The sequence below is a fragment of the Oncorhynchus mykiss genome, chromosome 13, assembly GCF_013265735.2.
Source record: "Oncorhynchus mykiss isolate Arlee chromosome 13, USDA_OmykA_1.1, whole genome shotgun sequence".
Taxonomy (NCBI): domain Eukaryota; kingdom Metazoa; phylum Chordata; class Actinopteri; order Salmoniformes; family Salmonidae; genus Oncorhynchus; species Oncorhynchus mykiss.
In genome coordinates this window covers 64745043-64763795 of record NC_048577.1, presented here as the reverse complement: position 1 = coordinate 64763795, position 18753 = coordinate 64745043, and the positions used below count along the sequence as shown (strand labels likewise).

Below are 18753 nucleotides of genomic sequence, written 5' to 3'. Positions count from 1 at the left end.
CGGCCTCTGGAATCAGATCGAATGCCCTGGGTGGTGGTGCGAACAAAGGATCCACATCGGGAAAGTTGTATTCCTGGTCGAATTGTTGGTAAGTTGACGTAACTCTGATATCCAATAGTTCTTCCCGGCTGGACTAGAAGAGAGGCGACCCTTTCTGTTGGCACCATCTTGCTCACACAAGAAAACTATAACATTAAAGTGAACTCTTGTTTATAAGATATTGGATTGGATTTATTGATTAATTGAATACATGAATATACACCTATTGTTGAAACATTCTACATAATGAGATGTAATAATAGTATCATGAGTATATGAACGACGATACAATTATCAATATCCCCCCCCCCCCCCCCCCCACACACACAATATTACATTTTCTATGATAACATTTATCCATTTAGATCCCAATGTGTGATATTACAAAGACACAGGGGAGACCTGATCCTAGATCAGAGCTGCATATTATGCTCCACAGAGGTTACCATGGTGATCAGACTAAGTCAACTGTTTAAGAATGGGAGATGGATATGTTTTCTATAGAGCCTTTAATTTAGGGATCTATAACTGATGTCAGGTATAGGATGGAGATGAAATATGGCACGTTTTTGATTTCTGGTGTTTTTTAATTTGCCCTAAATGAGTAAAACTCTTTCCACATAGACAGACATAGGGTTTCTCTCTAGTGTGTGTTCGCTGGTGTGAATTCAGGGTCCCTGACTCAGCAAAGCTCTTTCCACACTGATCACAGCTATAAGGCTTCTCTCCTGTGTGTACACTCTGGTGTATGGTTAGGGATCCTGCACTAGCAAAGTGTTTCCCACAATCAAGACAGGGGTAAGGCTTCTCCCCTGTATGAATTCTCAGATGATATTTGAAGGTGTAATATGTAGTGAAACTCTTCCCACAGTCAGAGCAGCTGTGGTGAGATTTCTTCCCTGTACGTCTGTGCTGGTGTTTGAGGTGTTCTGATTGGGAGACACTCTTCTCTGCCTCGTCAGCAACATGTTGTTGTTGAAGCTCCCCAGATGATAAGTCCCTCCCGCTGAGAGAGCGACGGTTAGGAGAGTCCCCTGTGAAACAGACATTGAATAACTAAGTTTTGGAAATATGGGTCCATAAACAAACATCAACAATATATCATTATACACTCAGTGGACAGTTTATTAGGTACACTCCCCAGTTCATGAAAATAGGTCACTCCTACAGACAGTGAGTCACCTGGCTATGGCTTGCTATATAAAGCAGACAGACAGGCAGAGACATTAAGTTCCTGTTTGATTGAACATCAGAATGGGTAAAACAAGTGACCTAAGCGACTGAGCGAGGTATGATCGCCGGTGCCAGGCGCGCCGGATCCAGAATCTCAGAAACAGACACTCTCCTGGACTTTTCACACACGACAGTGTCCAGCGTTTACCAAGAATGGTGCCTCAAAAAAGCAAACATCCAGTCAGCAGCAGTCCTGTTGGTGAAAACAGCTCATTGACAAAAGAGGTCGCAGGAGAATGGCAAGAATCGTGCAAGCTGACAGGCGGGCCACAAACAGACAAATAACGGCACAGTGTATCTGAACATTGTTGCTGACCAAACCCAATAGAGTATCTTTGGGATGAGATGGAACGGGCTGTTGACAGGATGAATTAGCAGCAGTCTGCAGCAACTGCGTGTTGCCATTGCGTCAGCATGAACCAACATCCCCGTGGTACGTTTTTAAGACACCTTGTAGAATCCAGGCTCCGGATAATTCAGGCTGTTTTGGAGGCAAAGGCTGACCCGATCCGGTACTAGATTGGTGTACCTAATAAACTGAGTATATATTGTTTATCAATGAATTAACAGAAGTTGCAGAATCAGATTGTAGTTTCATCCACACACCCCATTGTTCTTACTTGATGAAATCAAATCTCCCTCCTCCTCGTGTCCTTCTCTCACAGTTCCACTCTGCCCTGGTGTTTTCCTGCAGTCGACCAGCCACACAGACACCCTCTTCAGATCCAGCAGTAAGGCGTTACCAGGAGAGTTGTGACCAGGGGACTCCGGCAGGGTGGAGGGGGACGGGCTAGCTCTGTCCTGGAGACCACAGGAAGTATTGTACATAGAACATCATCAGACGAAACATTTGATTATTGTATTCTATATCTGACTGGTGCATCCTTATAATACCTCCTTTCTCCTGAAGTGTGTAACCAACCGTTCACTACTTTCCACAAATGTACCATTTTTTTCCCTAATCACTTTTTCAAAATGGAAGTGGTCCTTGTAATGCCCCTCTGTCTTATGTTCAGAACCTTTGATTGAGCGTTCATTGGAGTTGAACACATCGTTCACCACTGAGTTAGTCTTGGTTAACCCAGAACTAATGTCTCACGTAATTGGTCAGCCGCTCTATTCAGTTCTGGGTTAATACGTTTTAGGAGAGATGATGAAACGAGGAGGACGCCAACACCTGCCAAATCGTGATTTGTCAAAATAACCAGAGGAAAACCTAAACACCTGACCTACTGCTGCTCATTATGATGTATTTTCTTAACCTTTATTTAACTAGGCAAGTCAGTTAAGAACACATTTTTAGTTTCAATGACGGCCTAAGAACAGTGGGTTAACTGCCTTGTTCAGGGGCAGAACAACAGATTTTTACCTTGTCAGCTCGGGGACAAGGGGGTTATATCGGGGGTTATATCCTTCCTGTATGGCCCTGTCCGGGGGTGTCCTCGGATGGGGCCACAGTGTCTCCTGACCCCTCTTGTCTCAGCCTCCAGTATTTATGCTGCAGTAGTTTATGTGTCGGGGGGGGCTAGGGTCAGTTTGTTATATCTGGAGTACTTCTCCTGTCCTATTCGGTGTCCTGTGTGAATCTAAGTGTGCGTTCTCTAATTCTCTCCTTCTCTCTTTCTTTCTCTCTCTCAGAGGACCTGAGCCCTAGGACCATGCCCCAGGACTACCTGACATGATGACTCCTTGCAGGTCCCCAGTCCACCTGGCCGTGCTGCTGCTCCAGTTTCAACTGTTCTGCCTTATTATTATTCGACCATGCTGGTCATTTATGAACATTTGAACATCTTGGCCATGTTCTGTTATAATCTCCACCCGGCACAGCCAGAAGAGGACTGGCCATCCCACATATGCTCTCTCTAATTCTCTCTTTCTTTCTCTCTCTCGGAGGACCTGAGCCCTAGGACCATGCCCCAGGAATACCTGACATGATGACTCCTTGCTGTCCCCAGTCCACCTGACCGTGCTGCTGCTCCAGTTTAAACTGTTCTGCCTTATTATTATTCGACCATGCTGGTCATTTATGAACATTTGAACATCTTGGCCATGTTCTGTTATAATCTCCACCCGGCACAGCCAGAAGAGGACTGGCCATCCCACATATGCTCTCTCTAATTCTCTCTTTCTTTCTCTCTCTCGGAGGACCTGAGCCCTAGGACCATGCCCCAGGAATACCTGACATGATGACTCCTTGCTGTCCCCAGTCCACCTGACCGTGCTGCTGCTCCAGTTTCAACTGTTCTGCCTTATTATTATTCGACCGTGCTGGTCATTTATGAACATTTGAACATCTTGGCCATGTTCTGTTATAATCTCCACCCGGCACAGCCAGAAGAGGACTGGCCACCCCACATAGCCTGGTTCCTCTCTAGGTTTCTTCCTAGGTTTTGGACTTTCTAGGGAGTTTTTCCTAGCCACCGTGCTTCTACACCTGCATTGCTTGCTGTTTTTTGGGTTTTAGGCTGGGTTTCTGTACAGCACTTTGAGATATCAGCTGATGTACGAAGGGCTATATAAATACATTTGATTTGATCAGTCAGGAAGTTAAAGCTTGGTCGCAAATGGGTCTTCCAAATGGACAATGACCCCAAGCATACTTCCAAAGTTGTGGCAAAATAGCTTAAGGACAACAAGTCAAGGTATTGGAGTGGCCATCACAAAGCGCTGACCTCAATCCTATAGAAAATTTGTGGGCAGAACTGAAAAAGTGTGTGCGAGCAAGGAGGCCAACAAACCTGATTCAGTTACACCAGCTCTGTCAGGTGGAATGGGCCAAAATTCACTCAACTTATTGTGGGAAGCTTGTGGAAGGCTACCTGAAACGTTTGACCCACGTTAAACAAGTTAAAGGCAATGCTACCAAATACTAATTGAGGGTATGTAAACTTCTGACCCACTGGGAATGTGATTAAATAAATAAAAGCTGATAAATCATTCTCTCTACTATTATTCTGAAATTTCACATTCTTAAATAAAGTGGTGATCCTAACTGACCTAAAACTGGGAATTTTTACTGGGATTAAATGTCAGGAATTGTGAAAGACTGAGTTCAAATGTATTTGGATAAGGTGGATGTAAACTTCCGACTTCAACTGTTTCAAAACAATCCAGATGTCTTTGTTCCAATGTTTTTTCAAGTTCTAATGTAAAAAACGATTACTCTGAATATCACACATGGACATTTCCTATGGGCGGATATGGAATCACTCAATATCCTGTGATAGGCCTATGTGGACATCTTATTTTCTCAATAGGACGACAAATAATGACAGTAGGCCTACATTGTATATTTTAAGCTCTAGACTGAGGTCCAATTCAGGGTCTTGATATGCTAAATAAGGACAATTTCTGATGCTTATTTGCGCGGAGGATATGCTCAATAATTTGACTAAAATTAACTCCATATCATTCGTCGACACTAGCTATCATTGTTGTGTTACTTCCGCATAAAGACGCGCGCAAACACAAGCTAACAGCACCGTAACTGGTAGCCTAGCAACAGAAATCACCTATTTTTAATGGTCGTTTTCTTTATTTGGGCGCAACAAATTAGTGTATAAACCCTGTGTGATCGAACTGACATCTGAAGAAACAATTTGAGGTGTTCAAAGAAGTTAACCGATACATAATTGGTGTAGGCGATGCCTAATTATTTCTCCCTGGTTCTGACTTGACCTGCTTGTTGCGCATTGCCTTGTATCATCCATCTGTGTGCGATGAGCTAGTAGGCTACTTGGCTGAAATTACCACCATGGTTTCTTTTCTCCTGCTGTTCAAATCGAACTCATGGATGTGGAAGATCACACGTGAAAACTGGACATAGACATTTAAAACACCACCATAGGTATACTATTAATAAAAGTCAACCAAACTTACCCGGTCCATCGTGGAAGCTGACGTTACTGTATTCTTTATAAAAAATAAACAACGACACTAAATGTGTATGCTACAGTTACTTTCTTAGTCACAGCGTTCAGATAAAGAAAAGCTCGACCACAACTTTATAAATATGAAAACTACATTTAAGTTGTGACAAATGAACGTCTCATTTAGACTAATCTTACATTAGAAACATCCTGCAAATCCTGTGGAAATGTGTTTGGTTTGAAAACTAGATAGAGGATGGTAACAAAGTACTTCCTGTTGATGCTTTCCGGCTTCTTCTGTGGTGTTTAAAAGGTGCCGCCACCTACTGTATATAGTCATCAACACCTCTCTTCAAGTGGGTGAGGCGGTTTAGGGAGTCATTATGCTAGAAAATAACTGTTTGTATTATATCATGAATCTATTGAAACTGTACATGTTTCACTGTTTTAGAATCATCCTGAATGATAGTAAATGCATTATGTCCACGTGTGGTTGTATTGTTTTTATATTTGCAAATAAAATCTAAAATCACAAATCTAAGGTATTTATAGAAACAACAAAAACAGCTCGGTTAGAGAAATTCTTTGCTGTTGTCTTTCAAATGAGCTCATGGCTAGATGCCCTAGCGTGACCACAGGAATCAGAGGTTAGTTTGTTTAATATGGTTTGCAACCCGGAGTATACACTTACAGCAATTTATAAACAAGACACTCAGTTCTCAAGATGGTGTGTTCTCTTTATATCCCCTCGCAGGGTGACATCCCTTAACTTTAACACAATATAAACTAATCATTAATAGTTGCTAATACAAAGATGTTTCTGCTAGGCGGAGTTCAGATTATTGTTATTTGCAGTTTCCCAATCCTCCTCCTACTTGCCTGACCAAGCCCCCTGTCTCATTTATTTTTTTCCTTTATTTAACCACCAGTTAAGAACAAATTGTTATTTTCAATGACAGCCTAGGAACAGTGGGTTAACTGCCTGTTCAAGGGCAGTTAGACAGATTTGTACCTTCTCAGCTCGGGGGTTTGAACTTGCAACCTTCCGGTTACTAGTCCAACGCTCTAACCACTAGGCTACCCTGCCGCCCCATTGAATATAAGAACTACCGATGAATTGTTATTTCATTATTTATTTTTTTATCAATGTATGTGTCTATAACTGTGTGCTTGTTTGTGTAAGAGTACAAGAGCATAGGTTTGTGTGTGTGGGTTTGTTATTGGTGGAGGGTGGTATGTGCATTAACATTGGTGAAGTAACACATTAAACATTGGTTTAGGTGTTATTACATGGTCGGTTTAAGTTATTACGTTATTCATAAAAAAAAATTGTTACCTGATACCAATAACTTAGACAACATTTTATCATATTAACCAACAAGATATTACATTTACCAGCTTTATTACGTTATAAATCTAAAAGTTATTACATTAACCGTTGTTACAAGACACAGTATACATAGATCTTGTCTTGAACTCATGGAAATAATTATCCAATATATTATGGATTAGATTTAGGATCATTTTAATCAATTTAGATATATAAAATACACCATTTAAGTGATAACTTCTTGTTTAGAAGATAATTGGATTGAATGTATTGATCAATTGAATACATGAATATACACCTATTGTTGAAATATTATTCTACATAATGACATTTAATAATAATAGTATTATCATGAGTACATGAAAGAAGATACAAAATTATCAACCCCCCCCCCACACACACACACAAGTTCCCTATAACATTTCCTATGATAACATTTATCCATTTAGATCAATGTGTGATATTACAAAGACACAGGGGAGACCTGATCCTAGATCAGAGCTGCATATTATGCTGCACAGAGGTTACCATGGTGATCAGACTGAGGCAACTGTTTAAGAATGGGAGATGGATATGACTGTTCACTAGATGTTTTCTACTGATCCTGCATTGCTTGCTGTCTGGGGTTTTAGGCTGGGTTTCTGTACAGCACTTTGAGATATCAGCTGATGTAAGAAGGGCTATATAAATACATTTGATTTGATCCTTTTATTTAGGGATCTGGAACCGGTGCCAGAAGGAAGGGAGATGAAACACAGCTATAAGGCTTCTCTCCAGTGTGTATTCGCTGGTGTGAATTCAGGTTATCTAATTACAGCAAGTTTGTGCTTTCTGTTTTTTTCTCATTGGCCCAAAATAAACAGAGCTTCACTGGTGTGAATAAAGGGTCCATAACTGACTGAAACGCTTCTCACACTGATCACAGCTATAAGGCTTCTTTCTCACCAGTGTGTGTTTGCTTGTGTGATTTCAGGGCTCCTGACTGATTAAAGCTCTTTCCACAATGATCACAGCTAATAAGATTTCTCTCCAGTGTGTGTTCGCTGGTGTGTAGACAGGGAGGAAAATACAGCAAAGCTCTTTCCACACTGATCACAGCTATAAGGCTTCTCTCCAGTGTGTGTTCTGTGGTGTGCAGTCAGGTGGGAAGCTAGAGCAAAGCTCTTCCCACACTGATAACAGCTATACGGCTTCTCTCCAGTGTGTGTTCTGTGGTGTGTAGTCAGGGTGGAAGCTAGAGCAAAGCTCTTCCCACACTGATAACAGCTATAAGGCTTCTCTCCAGTGTGTATCCGCTGGTGTGAATACAGGTTATCTGATTGAGCAAAGCTCTTTCCACAATGATCACAGCTATAAGGCTTCTCTCCTGTGTGTATCCGCTGGTGTCTAGTTAGTTTTTCTGATTGAGCAAAGCTCTTTCCACAATGATCACATCTATAAGGTTTCTCTCCTGTGTGTATCCGCTGGTGTCTAGTTAGTTTTTCTGATACAGCAAAGCTCTTCCCACACTGATCACAGCTATAAGGCTTCACTCCAGTGTGAGTTCGCTGGTGTGTAATCAGGGTGGAAGCTACAGCAAAGCTCTTCCCACACTGACCACAGCTGTAAGGCTTTTCTCCAGTGTGAGTTCGCTGGTGTGTAGTCAGGGAGGAAACTATAACAAAGCTCTTCCCACACTGACCACAGCTGTAAGGCTTTTCTCCAGTGTGAGTTTGCTGGTGTGCAGTCAGGGAGGAAACTCCAGCAAAGCTCTTTCCACACTGACCACAGTTATAAGGCTTCTCTCCAGTGTGTATTCGCTGGTGTCTAGTTAGTCTATCTGATACAGCAAAGCTCTTCCCACACTGATCACAACTATAAGGCTTCTCTCCTGTGTGTGTTCGCTTGTGTGTAGTCAGGCTGCCTGAATGTTTGAAGCTCTTTCCACACTGATCACAGCTATAAGGTTTCTCTCCTGTGTGTGTTCGCTGGTGTATAATCAGGGCGGAAGCTGCAGCAAAGCTCTTCCCACACTGACCACAGCTATAAGGCTTCTCTCCAGTGTGAGTTTGCTGGTGTGCAGTCAGGGAGGAAACTCCAGCAAAGCTCTTTCCACATTGACCACAGTTATAAGGCTTCTCTCCAGTGTGTATTCGCTGGTGTCTAGTTAGTGTTTCTGATACAGCAAAGCTCTTCCCACACTGATCACAACTATAAGGCTTCTCTCCTGTGTGTGTTCGCTGGTGTGTAGTCAGGTTGCCTGAATGATTGAAGCTCTTCCCACACTGATCACAGCTATAAGGTTTCTCTCCTGTGTGTACACGCTGGTGTACAGTTAAGGCTCCTGCACTAACAAAGCTTTTCCCACAATCAAGGCAGGGGTAAGGCTTCTCCCCTGTATGAATTCTTACATTAGATTTGAAGGTGTTAGATGCAGCAAAACTCTTCCCACACTGATCACAGTGAATAATGAAGCCACTCTGGCTTGTGAAACTCTTCCCACAGTCAGAGCAGCAGTGGTGAGGTTTCTTCCCTGTATGTCCCTGCTGGTGTTTCGTGGGGTGTTCTAATCTGGAGAGACTCTTCTCTGTCTCGTCAGCAACAGGATGTTGTTGAGGCTCCCCAGATGATAAGCCCCTCCCGCTGAGAGAACAACAGTGTATGTCCCCTGTGAAACAAAGACATTGAATAACTAGGTTTTGGAAATACAGGTCTATAAATAGTATTATTTTTGTAAAAAGTATTTGTTATTTAGCAGACGCTCTTATCCAAAGCGACTTACAGGAGCAATCAGGGTTAAGTACCCTGCCCAAGAGCAGACAGATGGTTTTACCTTGTTGGCTCAGAGATTCAAACCAGCAACCTTGCGATTACTGGCCTTAACCACTAGGCTAACTGCCTCCCTCTTCAATAAATACACTATGGTCAGTTTATTAGGAACACCTCCATTCACAAAACTGGATCGACAATTTACAGGCCACTGAGTGTTTACTGTTTATCAATCAATTAACAGAAGTTGCAGAAGCAGATTGTGTTCTAATATACCCCCCCCCCCCCCCCCCCATTGTTCTTACTTGATGAAATCAGATCTCCCTCCTCGTGTCCTTCTCTCACAGTTCCACTCTGCCCTGGTGTTTTCCTGCAGTCGACCAGCAGCACAGAAATCCTCTTCAGATCCAGCAGTAAGGCGCTACCAGGAGAGTTGTGACCAGGGGACTCCGGCAGGGTGGAGGGGGACGGACTAGCTCTGTCCTGGTGACCACAGGAAGTATTGTACATAGAATATCATTAGACCAAACATTTGATTAGTCTAAATCTCTGATTGATTGGTGCATCCTTATAATACCTCCTTTCTCCTGAAGTGTGTAACCGTTCACTACTTTCCACAAATGTCTTGTATATTTCACTTTGGCAAATGTTTCTAAATAGAATTGGAATATTTTTTACAAAATTTAAAAACGTATAAAACTTGATGGTAGAACAAAGAGCAGAACAGAAACGAAAAGCTCCACCCCCTCTTTCAAGATGTAGATGTCGCCTCCCTTTCCAAGGTGTGAAAGATGGTAACACCTGCTAAATCATGTTGTTCAAATAACCAGTGATGAAAAATCTAAACACCAGAACTACTGCTGCTAGTTATCCCACTTGGAGCATGTTGAGAAAAATGTCAGTCTCATAGTTTCAGTATCCTTACACAGTACATACATAGAAGAAACCATCAGATATAGGGGTATTGTGGCATGTTGTGACGGCCCTGAATTTTTCTGAACCGTCTCAGTGCTTCTCCTTCCAATAGGGTGCTTTCCCTTTAATTGCCAATTAAATAGCCAGCATCAGCTGCGCAAAAGTGGGGTTGTGATGGAGACGTGAATGAGGATGTGTTCAACCCTCAGTTCTGAAGCTTCTCTATTCCGGTTGTTTTGTTGCGGTTAAACGTGTGTTTTGTAGCCTAATAGAGTTTACCCAGGATCGGATCCACTCTTTGTGTCCGTGGACTACACCTCTCCGTTTTTCGTGGCCTTTCTCCGCTGGAGATCTGTTGGCGGATTGGATTGTCTGACTGACCGACTGACTACAACCTTTTTGTATACGGTATTTCATTTGTTTTGATGTGAGGTATACTGTGATGATTTATGTAGTTAGTTGTAGTTGAGGACTTAGTAAGAGTTGATACGCTTCAAAGTTCTGTGGTAAAATAATTGTTATATTGATTGTATGATTAATACTGGGTTTACGCTACACTTGAATGAACGGACAAACATCGCGTGACTAAGGTCACGGGAGTTCCCTGAACTCCTTTACCGGGCTGGACTCTTTACGCCCGAGGTACAGGACATTTCTGGAGGAACCAGAACTCATTGTGATATTATTATATGTGTGTGTGTAATCATTGGTGTTGCTAATACAACCCACGCAAAATAATATAGTTGTTTTTTGAAGTTCTTTCCAATGTTTTAAGGGTTTATGAAAAGTTGATTTCCATGACTTTAACATAAGTCCTTTGTATTGGGTGTAGACTTGACGGACCAGATGGGACTCATTCCCTCCCAAACCAAAAGGAGAAACCAATGTTTTCTCTGGTAGGCACAACCTACCTGGCACCCCTATAAATAATAACCTCAAGTCAAAACCGTTACATAAAAAATGGCACCCCAGATGGGACAGCTCAACATTGAGAACTAACCAAAGCAAATCTTTTGTGTGGAATTAAAACAATGGATTCACCCCAAGATAATGTGCTCATCCATGTCATACCTGTCAATGGGAATATACAGGGCCATTCTGACCATCAAGCTGACAATACAAATCATAATGTGAATGGAGATAATGGAGTTGATTTGGGCCAGAGCCCTAGGAATCTGAATGCTCGGTCTGGACCACAGGCCACAGGAGGTCTAACCAGTTACTCACTTATTGACATGGATCTGTGTGGAAGTACTGAGCTAGCCCTCCCTCTGACACCCAACCTTCCTCCATTGTCTGGTTTATCTCCAGAGGTTGTAGTCTTACAACTTCAAGGTGACATCCTTGATATTCGTCGGACTCAACAACATCTCCAAACTCTTATCCACCATAATTTCCAATGTCTGAGGGAAGAGCAACAACAGAGTGCCATGGAATTCAGAAACTCACTGAGCACTCGAACCCACATGCTGACAGAGCTCAGTGAGAGTGGAAGACGGGAAATGACTGGTGCCATGGACAGGCAGTTTGACTACCAACGAAACCAACTCACTGCCACTCTCCAATGGCGCCTGCAACATCATCACACTGAGGTCCTCAAGGACGTTAATTCTGTTTTTTTCTCCCATGGTTAACACTGTAGACCACTTGCAGACAGAACTCTCTAATTGTGTTAAAATGTTGGATGACGTGTCTGTGGACATGGCCTCCATTAGGCACAACTCCTTACACAGAGTTTCTCTGGTGTCCACTTCAGTTCAGACCACTGAGGGCCAAGCTGGCACCTCTGAACAGCCAAGACCAGAGTATCTGTGACTTTGCATACGGTTACCACTCCCTGTGCAGAAGGTGGAAACCTGGCATTGAGGAGGAAGAGGTAATTAAATTGATCTTGAAGAACATCAACCCACTACTAGCCAGTCAACTCCGAGAACGAGTCACCACTGTCGATGGACTGGTTCGCTTGGGACAGCAGTTTGAGAAGGACAGAGAATGCCAACAGCAATATGACCAGAGAAAGAAACAGACACCCTAACAGTTACCCAAGACAGACTATCAACAACAGCTAGAGTCTCCAGCCAAGACCCCTCTCATGTTCTGTTGGAGATGTAGCCAAAAGGGACATTCTTCAGCTACATGTCCAAGACCGTATCAAGTAAACCCTTCCAGAAACCACAAATCACAACAGGCCAACACACCTAACTATTTTCACAGGAATCACCATCCTACTCTGGGTGCTTTAACCAGAGCTGAAACCCCAAGAGTCACTGCCTACGCCCCCCCATCGACATCCCCTTCCTTTCAGTTAATACCGCACCAACTGGTGTTACCCCTGTCCATAGGCCCATGGACAGGAAGAGCCATCTTGGATACCGGGTCATCCTACACACTGCTCAATGAGAAACTGTGGAAGGAGGTTAAAGACCCACAATACAACTTGAAGCCGTGGACAGAAGGTCCACTCTATCTGGCTGATGGTGAGGCTAGACGACCACTTGGATGGAGTGAGGTAGAGTTCCGCCTGTGTAACAGCTCCTATGTGATTCCTTCGGTTATCCTACAAACCAAGAACCTTGCTTTTCCTGTCGTGTTGGGAATTGATTTCATGTACTTCAGTGGTGTCCAGATTGATATAGTGGAGGAAGCACCTGTTTCCTTTTCGACTTGCGGTAACTCTAAATCAATAGTTGTTTAGTATTCAGAAAACATTCACTTGCTCGACCATTCTGAAGGTCATGTAACTGTTACATGCAACATTTCTTGTGAACTTAACAGGACAGATGTTGCTCTCTAGTTTTATGATGTAACAAAGGTCTGGTTGAATGTATTCTGCCACTGTCTTCTTGTCTCAGCTGAGTCAAGGCATATGAACTAACAGGTTATAACAACGCAATGATCACAACATGTAAAATAGCTATTTTTCTGGCTTTCTTCCCTGGTGATTTTTACCTACACACCACTACTGCAAGTTGTAACTTTGCCCTCATTATTTCTCCATGGTTCTGACTTTACCTGCTCGTTGCGCATTGCCTTGTATCAATCTGTGTGTTTTAGGCTAGTAGGCTACTTTGCTGAAGGACAAAATATCCCACGTGTTTATTACCACCATTGTTTATGAAACAGTATAACTTTAGACCGTCCCCTCGCCCATACCCGGGCGCGAACCAGGGACTCTCTGCACACCCACGAAGCATCGTTACCCACAAAAGCCGCGGCCCTAGCAGAGCAAGGGGAACTACTACTTCAATGTCTCAGAGCAAGTGACGTCACCGATTGAAACGCTATTTAGCGCACACACCGCTAACTAAGCTAGCCGTTTCACATCCGTTACATTTATTTTGTTCAAATGGAACGAATGGATATGGAAGATCAAATATGATTAAACTAGACATGTTATACACCACAGTAGGAAAACTGTTAATAAGTCGACATAACTTACCCGATCCATCGTTGAAGCCGTTCTTTCTTCTGCGTTTCTTCAAATAAAAAACGTGACAGTAAATCTGTAGCTAGCCTACACTAGTTACTTTCTTTGTTACCGCGTTCAGATAAAGCTAGACCAGAACAAACGTTAATATAAATATCAACACTCGATTTACGTTGTGACAAATATATGTCTGATGTAGCCTAATCTTACTTCAGAAAGATCCTGGATATGATTGTAATCTATTAAAGTCAATAAAACGTCCAACACCCTATTCACCAAAAATCCTGTTGTCGTCTACCTCTACCCCAGAGTCTGTTGGAACAACGTCCTCTTCCGAGATTCCAGATAGTTTTAATTGTCTGAGGTGTGGCCTAAAAAATACCAAATTACAAGCTATACGTGCTGCGAAGCATGCAGCATTTACAGCAATGCAACCTCCGAAGTAGTCAGTGTGTTACAAGCATTTCGCTACACCCGCTATAACATCTGCTAAACACAAGTATGTGACCAAAAAAAATGGATTGATTTATAATTCTTCCGCTTTACAGACCAGATCCAGAGATGTTGAGAAGGAAGTGGTCTTCTTCTTCTTTAGTGTTATGGCGGTCAGCAAAACAATGACTATTGGTGCACTTCCCCACCTAGTGTGTTGGCTGTGTATCAGCCTACTATTCTGTAGTATGAATTCATTACACTTTGTGAAAAACCAACTAACCCTACACCCATTAAAACCTCATCATTATTCCACTACTTTGGCCCTCTAATTCAACACCAGGCCAGCATCCTGGGAGGACAGGATATTATCCTTCAAAACACCTTGTAAATATGCAGTAAAATATTATACACCCAAGTACTTCTCAACAGCTGCCACCACAACATCTATCCAATGTGATTTACATTCTATTCCTGCGGTACGGTTGACAACCATGGCCATGAACTTGGCCAAAACTTACTGAAGCATGTTATTCCTGTCACTCTCTATTGACCTCGGCCTAATTACAGGGATCCTCTCAGGATCCCTCACCCTGGACCCATCTTCCTCTACTACTCTCTTCACTGCCTCAGCATACAACACCTTCTGCACTACTGTGATCCTGGTAACCTCAACCTGTCTTTCTCTCACTGGACACATCTGATCTCCAGCACCATGTGTACCCCTACCGTTTATACACACAACGTTTTACATCAATACTACACATTCCTTTCTCTCAGGTCCTCCTGCACACTTCTCACATCTAGAAATCTCCCTGATACACACTGCTGGAAGGAAGTAGTCAAGGAAGGGAGTTGTGTTTATACAGGAAGTACCGCCCCCACTTACCGTCAACCAATCATTTCAATGTCGAGCTATACGAGCTCGCCAGCTTGTAGTCTTGAAACTCGGAAATGAGATACATTTGGCTCGTTCATCCATCCCAATGGGGAAAATGTTTGGTTTTGGAATAAATACTGAAAATAAGATTAGCACAGGCTTGAGGTCTTATACGTTTTGTTCTATGAGATAATAGCAGTCAGTTAATATGAACTTTATATTTTATGAAGCCTTCTGTGCTTTTTTTGTTACAAATTCTTCAAAATTAACAAGAAGTGACGTCAGCTGATAAATATTGTAGAACAAAATCTAATAAGATCTCCTAAACCTGTGTTTACAACGGTCCATATTTTCGGCATTTATCCAAACACCCTACATAAACGCCATTACATTTTCCCCATAGGCTTTGTCCAATGAACCATGGCAAAATTAGTACCTATTGCTATTTTTCTCCTTAGAGCCCCACAGTGTACTCGTCATAATACCCATAAAACCTAGTGCTCGAACAGGGAAATGGTTCCAACTGTTTTCCACCATTCATTTTTCCCATAGGGGATTTCCCATAGGCTTACCCTGGGGAGACATTTTGATTTCCATGTAACTCTCTCTCAGACAAGGTGACTTGATCAGTATAGTCAGCTATATTTATTCTCAAATGCTGATGCAAGGCAATGATCTTCACCTTTTCCTAATGTGTATTTTGGTCCTGTGTCATCCAACCGACAACACATTACATTATCAAAGTATGTTTGTCTATTTTATGTTTCTATCTGAAAATATTTTTCACTCCTACAGTCTTCTGACGTTGACATCAGAGTCCTCTAAGACATGTAGTGACCTCTCTGAGGAGTGGTGGTCGGGGTGGAGGTGGTAGCCCATTATGGTGTGGGGGTCCAGTCGAGGGTTCTCCCCGCCTGAGGCAAGGCATTTTTTAAAAGGTCATTTTTACGATGTTTCAGAACCACATGTCAAACAAAGTTAAAAATGTATAATTTTCTTTTTAAAGCAATGACAGGTAATTCTGATATATTTCCTAGAGGTCAAATATCAACTTTCTGTCAATCTGAACATTCTGAAGATGTGTCTGATGGACAGCTATGAATCTAATATTTCCAATGATATATGATTAAAGGGTAAACATGAGTAATAACCTGATGTACTGTATGCTGACGTTGTCATAGGGGTTTTACCCTATGGGAAAACTGAAAGGGATGGAGGGATGAATAGAAATAGTGATAAACACACAGAAAGGTACCATTGCTGCAATGATAGAACACATTTTACACTTTAGGAACATATACATTGTCACCCCAAGTGAGCCTGAACAAGCCCCCTGGCTCATTGACAACAAGGTCTACAAATAAATTATGTTAATTTTTTTAATCAATGTGTATTATTATTATTATAACTTTATTTCAACAAGGAACACGGACAGACCTCTTTTACAGCTGGGCCCTACGTATACATGTCTATACATACAGTTTAGGTACAATGATTAATAAACTAAACAAGACAAACAAAACCATCACAGATAACACACATTATTACATTCACACGCAGGTTATTCCCCTACCAGCAAAATAACTTGTATTACCCAAGTGTGTGTGTGTGTGTGTGTGTGTGTGTGTGTGAGAGAGTGATTGTACAGGTGTGTGTGTGTGTGTGAGAGAGTGATTGTACAGGTGTGTGTGTGTGTGTGAGAGAGTGATTGTACAGGTGTGTGTGTGTGTGTGAGAGAGAGAGTGATTGTACAGGTGTGTGTGAGAGAGAGAGTGATTGTACAGGTGTGTGTGTGTGAGAGAGAGAGTGATTGTACAGGTGTGTGTGTGTGTGTGTGTGTGTGTGAGAGAGTGATTGTACAGGTGTGTGTGTACATGTCAATAATTCCATGATTTTACTTTTAGACGGGTGTATTGTTAGATATTACTGCACTGTTGGAGCTAGGAACACCAGCATTTACAATTGTATCTTTGTCAAATAAGCACCAAAAGGGGTCAAACAAAGCTAGCTAGATTACGGGAGTATCCGGAAACCCTGTGTCTGTCTGTCACAAAATGTAGGTGCTAACCTTTTGTGACAGCATGCCTTTTCCTTTTGGACTAAAACTATAAGAATATTCAGAGTTATGAAAACTGGTTGTTTTGCAAAATGTTGAATTAATAATATGGCTACTAATAATGGAACAGCTAAATCAAAGTTTAAGTATAGAGACTTGACGATATTCTTGCAAAATTATGTATTATGAATGCAAACGTTTCCTTCAAGATTTGCACAAATGTACCTGGGTGACTTCACACTAAATGTCATGTAGAACGCTCAAACGTCAAGTTATCCGTCTGAAAATGTGCGCACACACTGCTTCCATCTTGTGGACACCATCGGAATTACAACCAGAGTGATGGCTAAAACTGGGACCTTTCTCTTGCATTTCAAAGATGGTGGTAGAAAAAAAACAGGTTGTTTTTTTCTTAGCATTTTCTTCTATCAGATCTATTGTGATATATTCTCATACATTCAATTCACATTTCCACAAAGTTCAAAGTGTTTCCTTTCAAATGGTACCAAGAATATGCATATTACTGCTACAGGCAGTATGTCATTTTGGCAAAAATTGAAAAAAAAACCCTAAGAAGTTTTAATTAATGACTCCAACCTGTATGTAAACTTACGACTTCAACTGTACCAGTTTTATTACATTATAAATCTAAAAGTTATTACATAGCCTATTACATAGCCTTTGCATTTGCATTGCCTTGATCCAATGTATAATTGATTAAATTTAATAAATTACAGGATATCACACTTGAAAATAGGGGCCTTCATTCTCAGATATATTCACATTTTATAGGGCTTTTGGTTACCTTTTGTAAAGTGCTTGGTGATGCCAAATGTCTTTCTGACATGCTCCAATCAAGCTCTCTTGACCTAGCAAGGGCTGTGGATCTAGTAGGTGCCCTTACAGACACATTGCAGGACTACAGAGGATTGAGTGTGTTGCGGATTAGTGAAGTGGAGATGTTGTTTCCTACCTTCACCACCTGGGGGCGGCCCGTCAGGAAGTCCAGGACCCAATTGCACAGGGTGGGGTTGATGATGAGGGTTGAATGCTGAGCTGTAGTCAATGTGTTCATTCTTATTAGTATTCCTCTTGTTCAGATGGGACAGAGCGGTGTGATAGTATCGTCTGTATCGTCTGTGGACCTATTGGGGCGGTATTATTATGTTTTTTTTATTTTTATTTTTTTATTTTACCCCTTTTTTCTCCCCAATTTCGCTACAACTCCCGTACGGGCTCGGGAGAGACGAAGGTTGAAAGTCATGCGTCCTCCGATACACAACCCAACCAGCCGCACTGCTTCTTAACACAGCGCGCCTCCAACCCGGAAGCCAGCCGCACCGGAGGATACACCGTTCACCTGGCAACCTTGGTTAGCGCGCACTTCGCCCGGCCCACAGGAGTTGCTGGTGCGCGATGAGACAAGGACATCCCTACCGATCAAAGCCCTCCCTAACCCGGACGACGCTAGGCCAATTGTGCGTCGCCCCACGGACCTCCCGGTCGCGGCCGGTTACGACAGAGCCTGGGCGCGAACCTTATAAACTCACTCACCGAATCAGCGTATAAATCAATATTATTTTCTGAGGCTACCTGGTACATGTCCCAGTCCACGCGATCAAAACAATGTTGAAGCATGAGTTACGCTTGGTCAGACCAGCGTTGAATAGTCCTCGTCAGGAGATACATCCTGTTTGAGTTTCTGCCTTTAGGAAGGCAGGAGCAAAATGGAGTCGTGGTCAGATTTGCCGAACGGAGGGCAGGGGAGGGCCTTGTATGCATCGCGGAAGTTAGAGTAGCAGTGATCCAGTGTATTGCCCTCAC

The 18753-nt window shown here is 42.4% G+C and overlaps 1 protein-coding gene and 1 pseudogene across 2 annotated transcripts; both read right to left on the bottom strand.

Annotated features, from left to right (window-relative positions):
• Positions 1-209: 209 nt before the first annotated feature.
• Positions 210-5472, bottom strand: LOC118938355 (zinc finger protein 2 homolog). 2 transcript variants are annotated; one of them, XM_036941947.1, is made up of 3 exons: positions 5152-5442; positions 1893-2073; positions 210-1073 (listed from the first exon to the last, which is right to left on the bottom strand). In XM_036941947.1, the coding sequence occupies exons 1-3, from the start codon at positions 5158-5160 to the stop codon at positions 574-576; spliced, it is 690 nt and encodes a 229-aa protein (XP_036797842.1). In that variant the 5' UTR covers positions 5161-5442; the 3' UTR covers positions 210-573. The 2 variants fall into 2 exon arrangements, with proteins under 2 accessions (XP_036797842.1, XP_036797843.1); XM_036941948.1 differs by having other exon boundaries at positions 747-1073; positions 1879-2073; positions 5152-5472.
• Positions 5473-7422: 1950 nt separating this feature from the next.
• On the bottom strand, positions 7423-14825 carry LOC118938352 (annotated as a pseudogene).
• Between the last annotated feature and the right edge of the window lie 3928 nt (positions 14826-18753).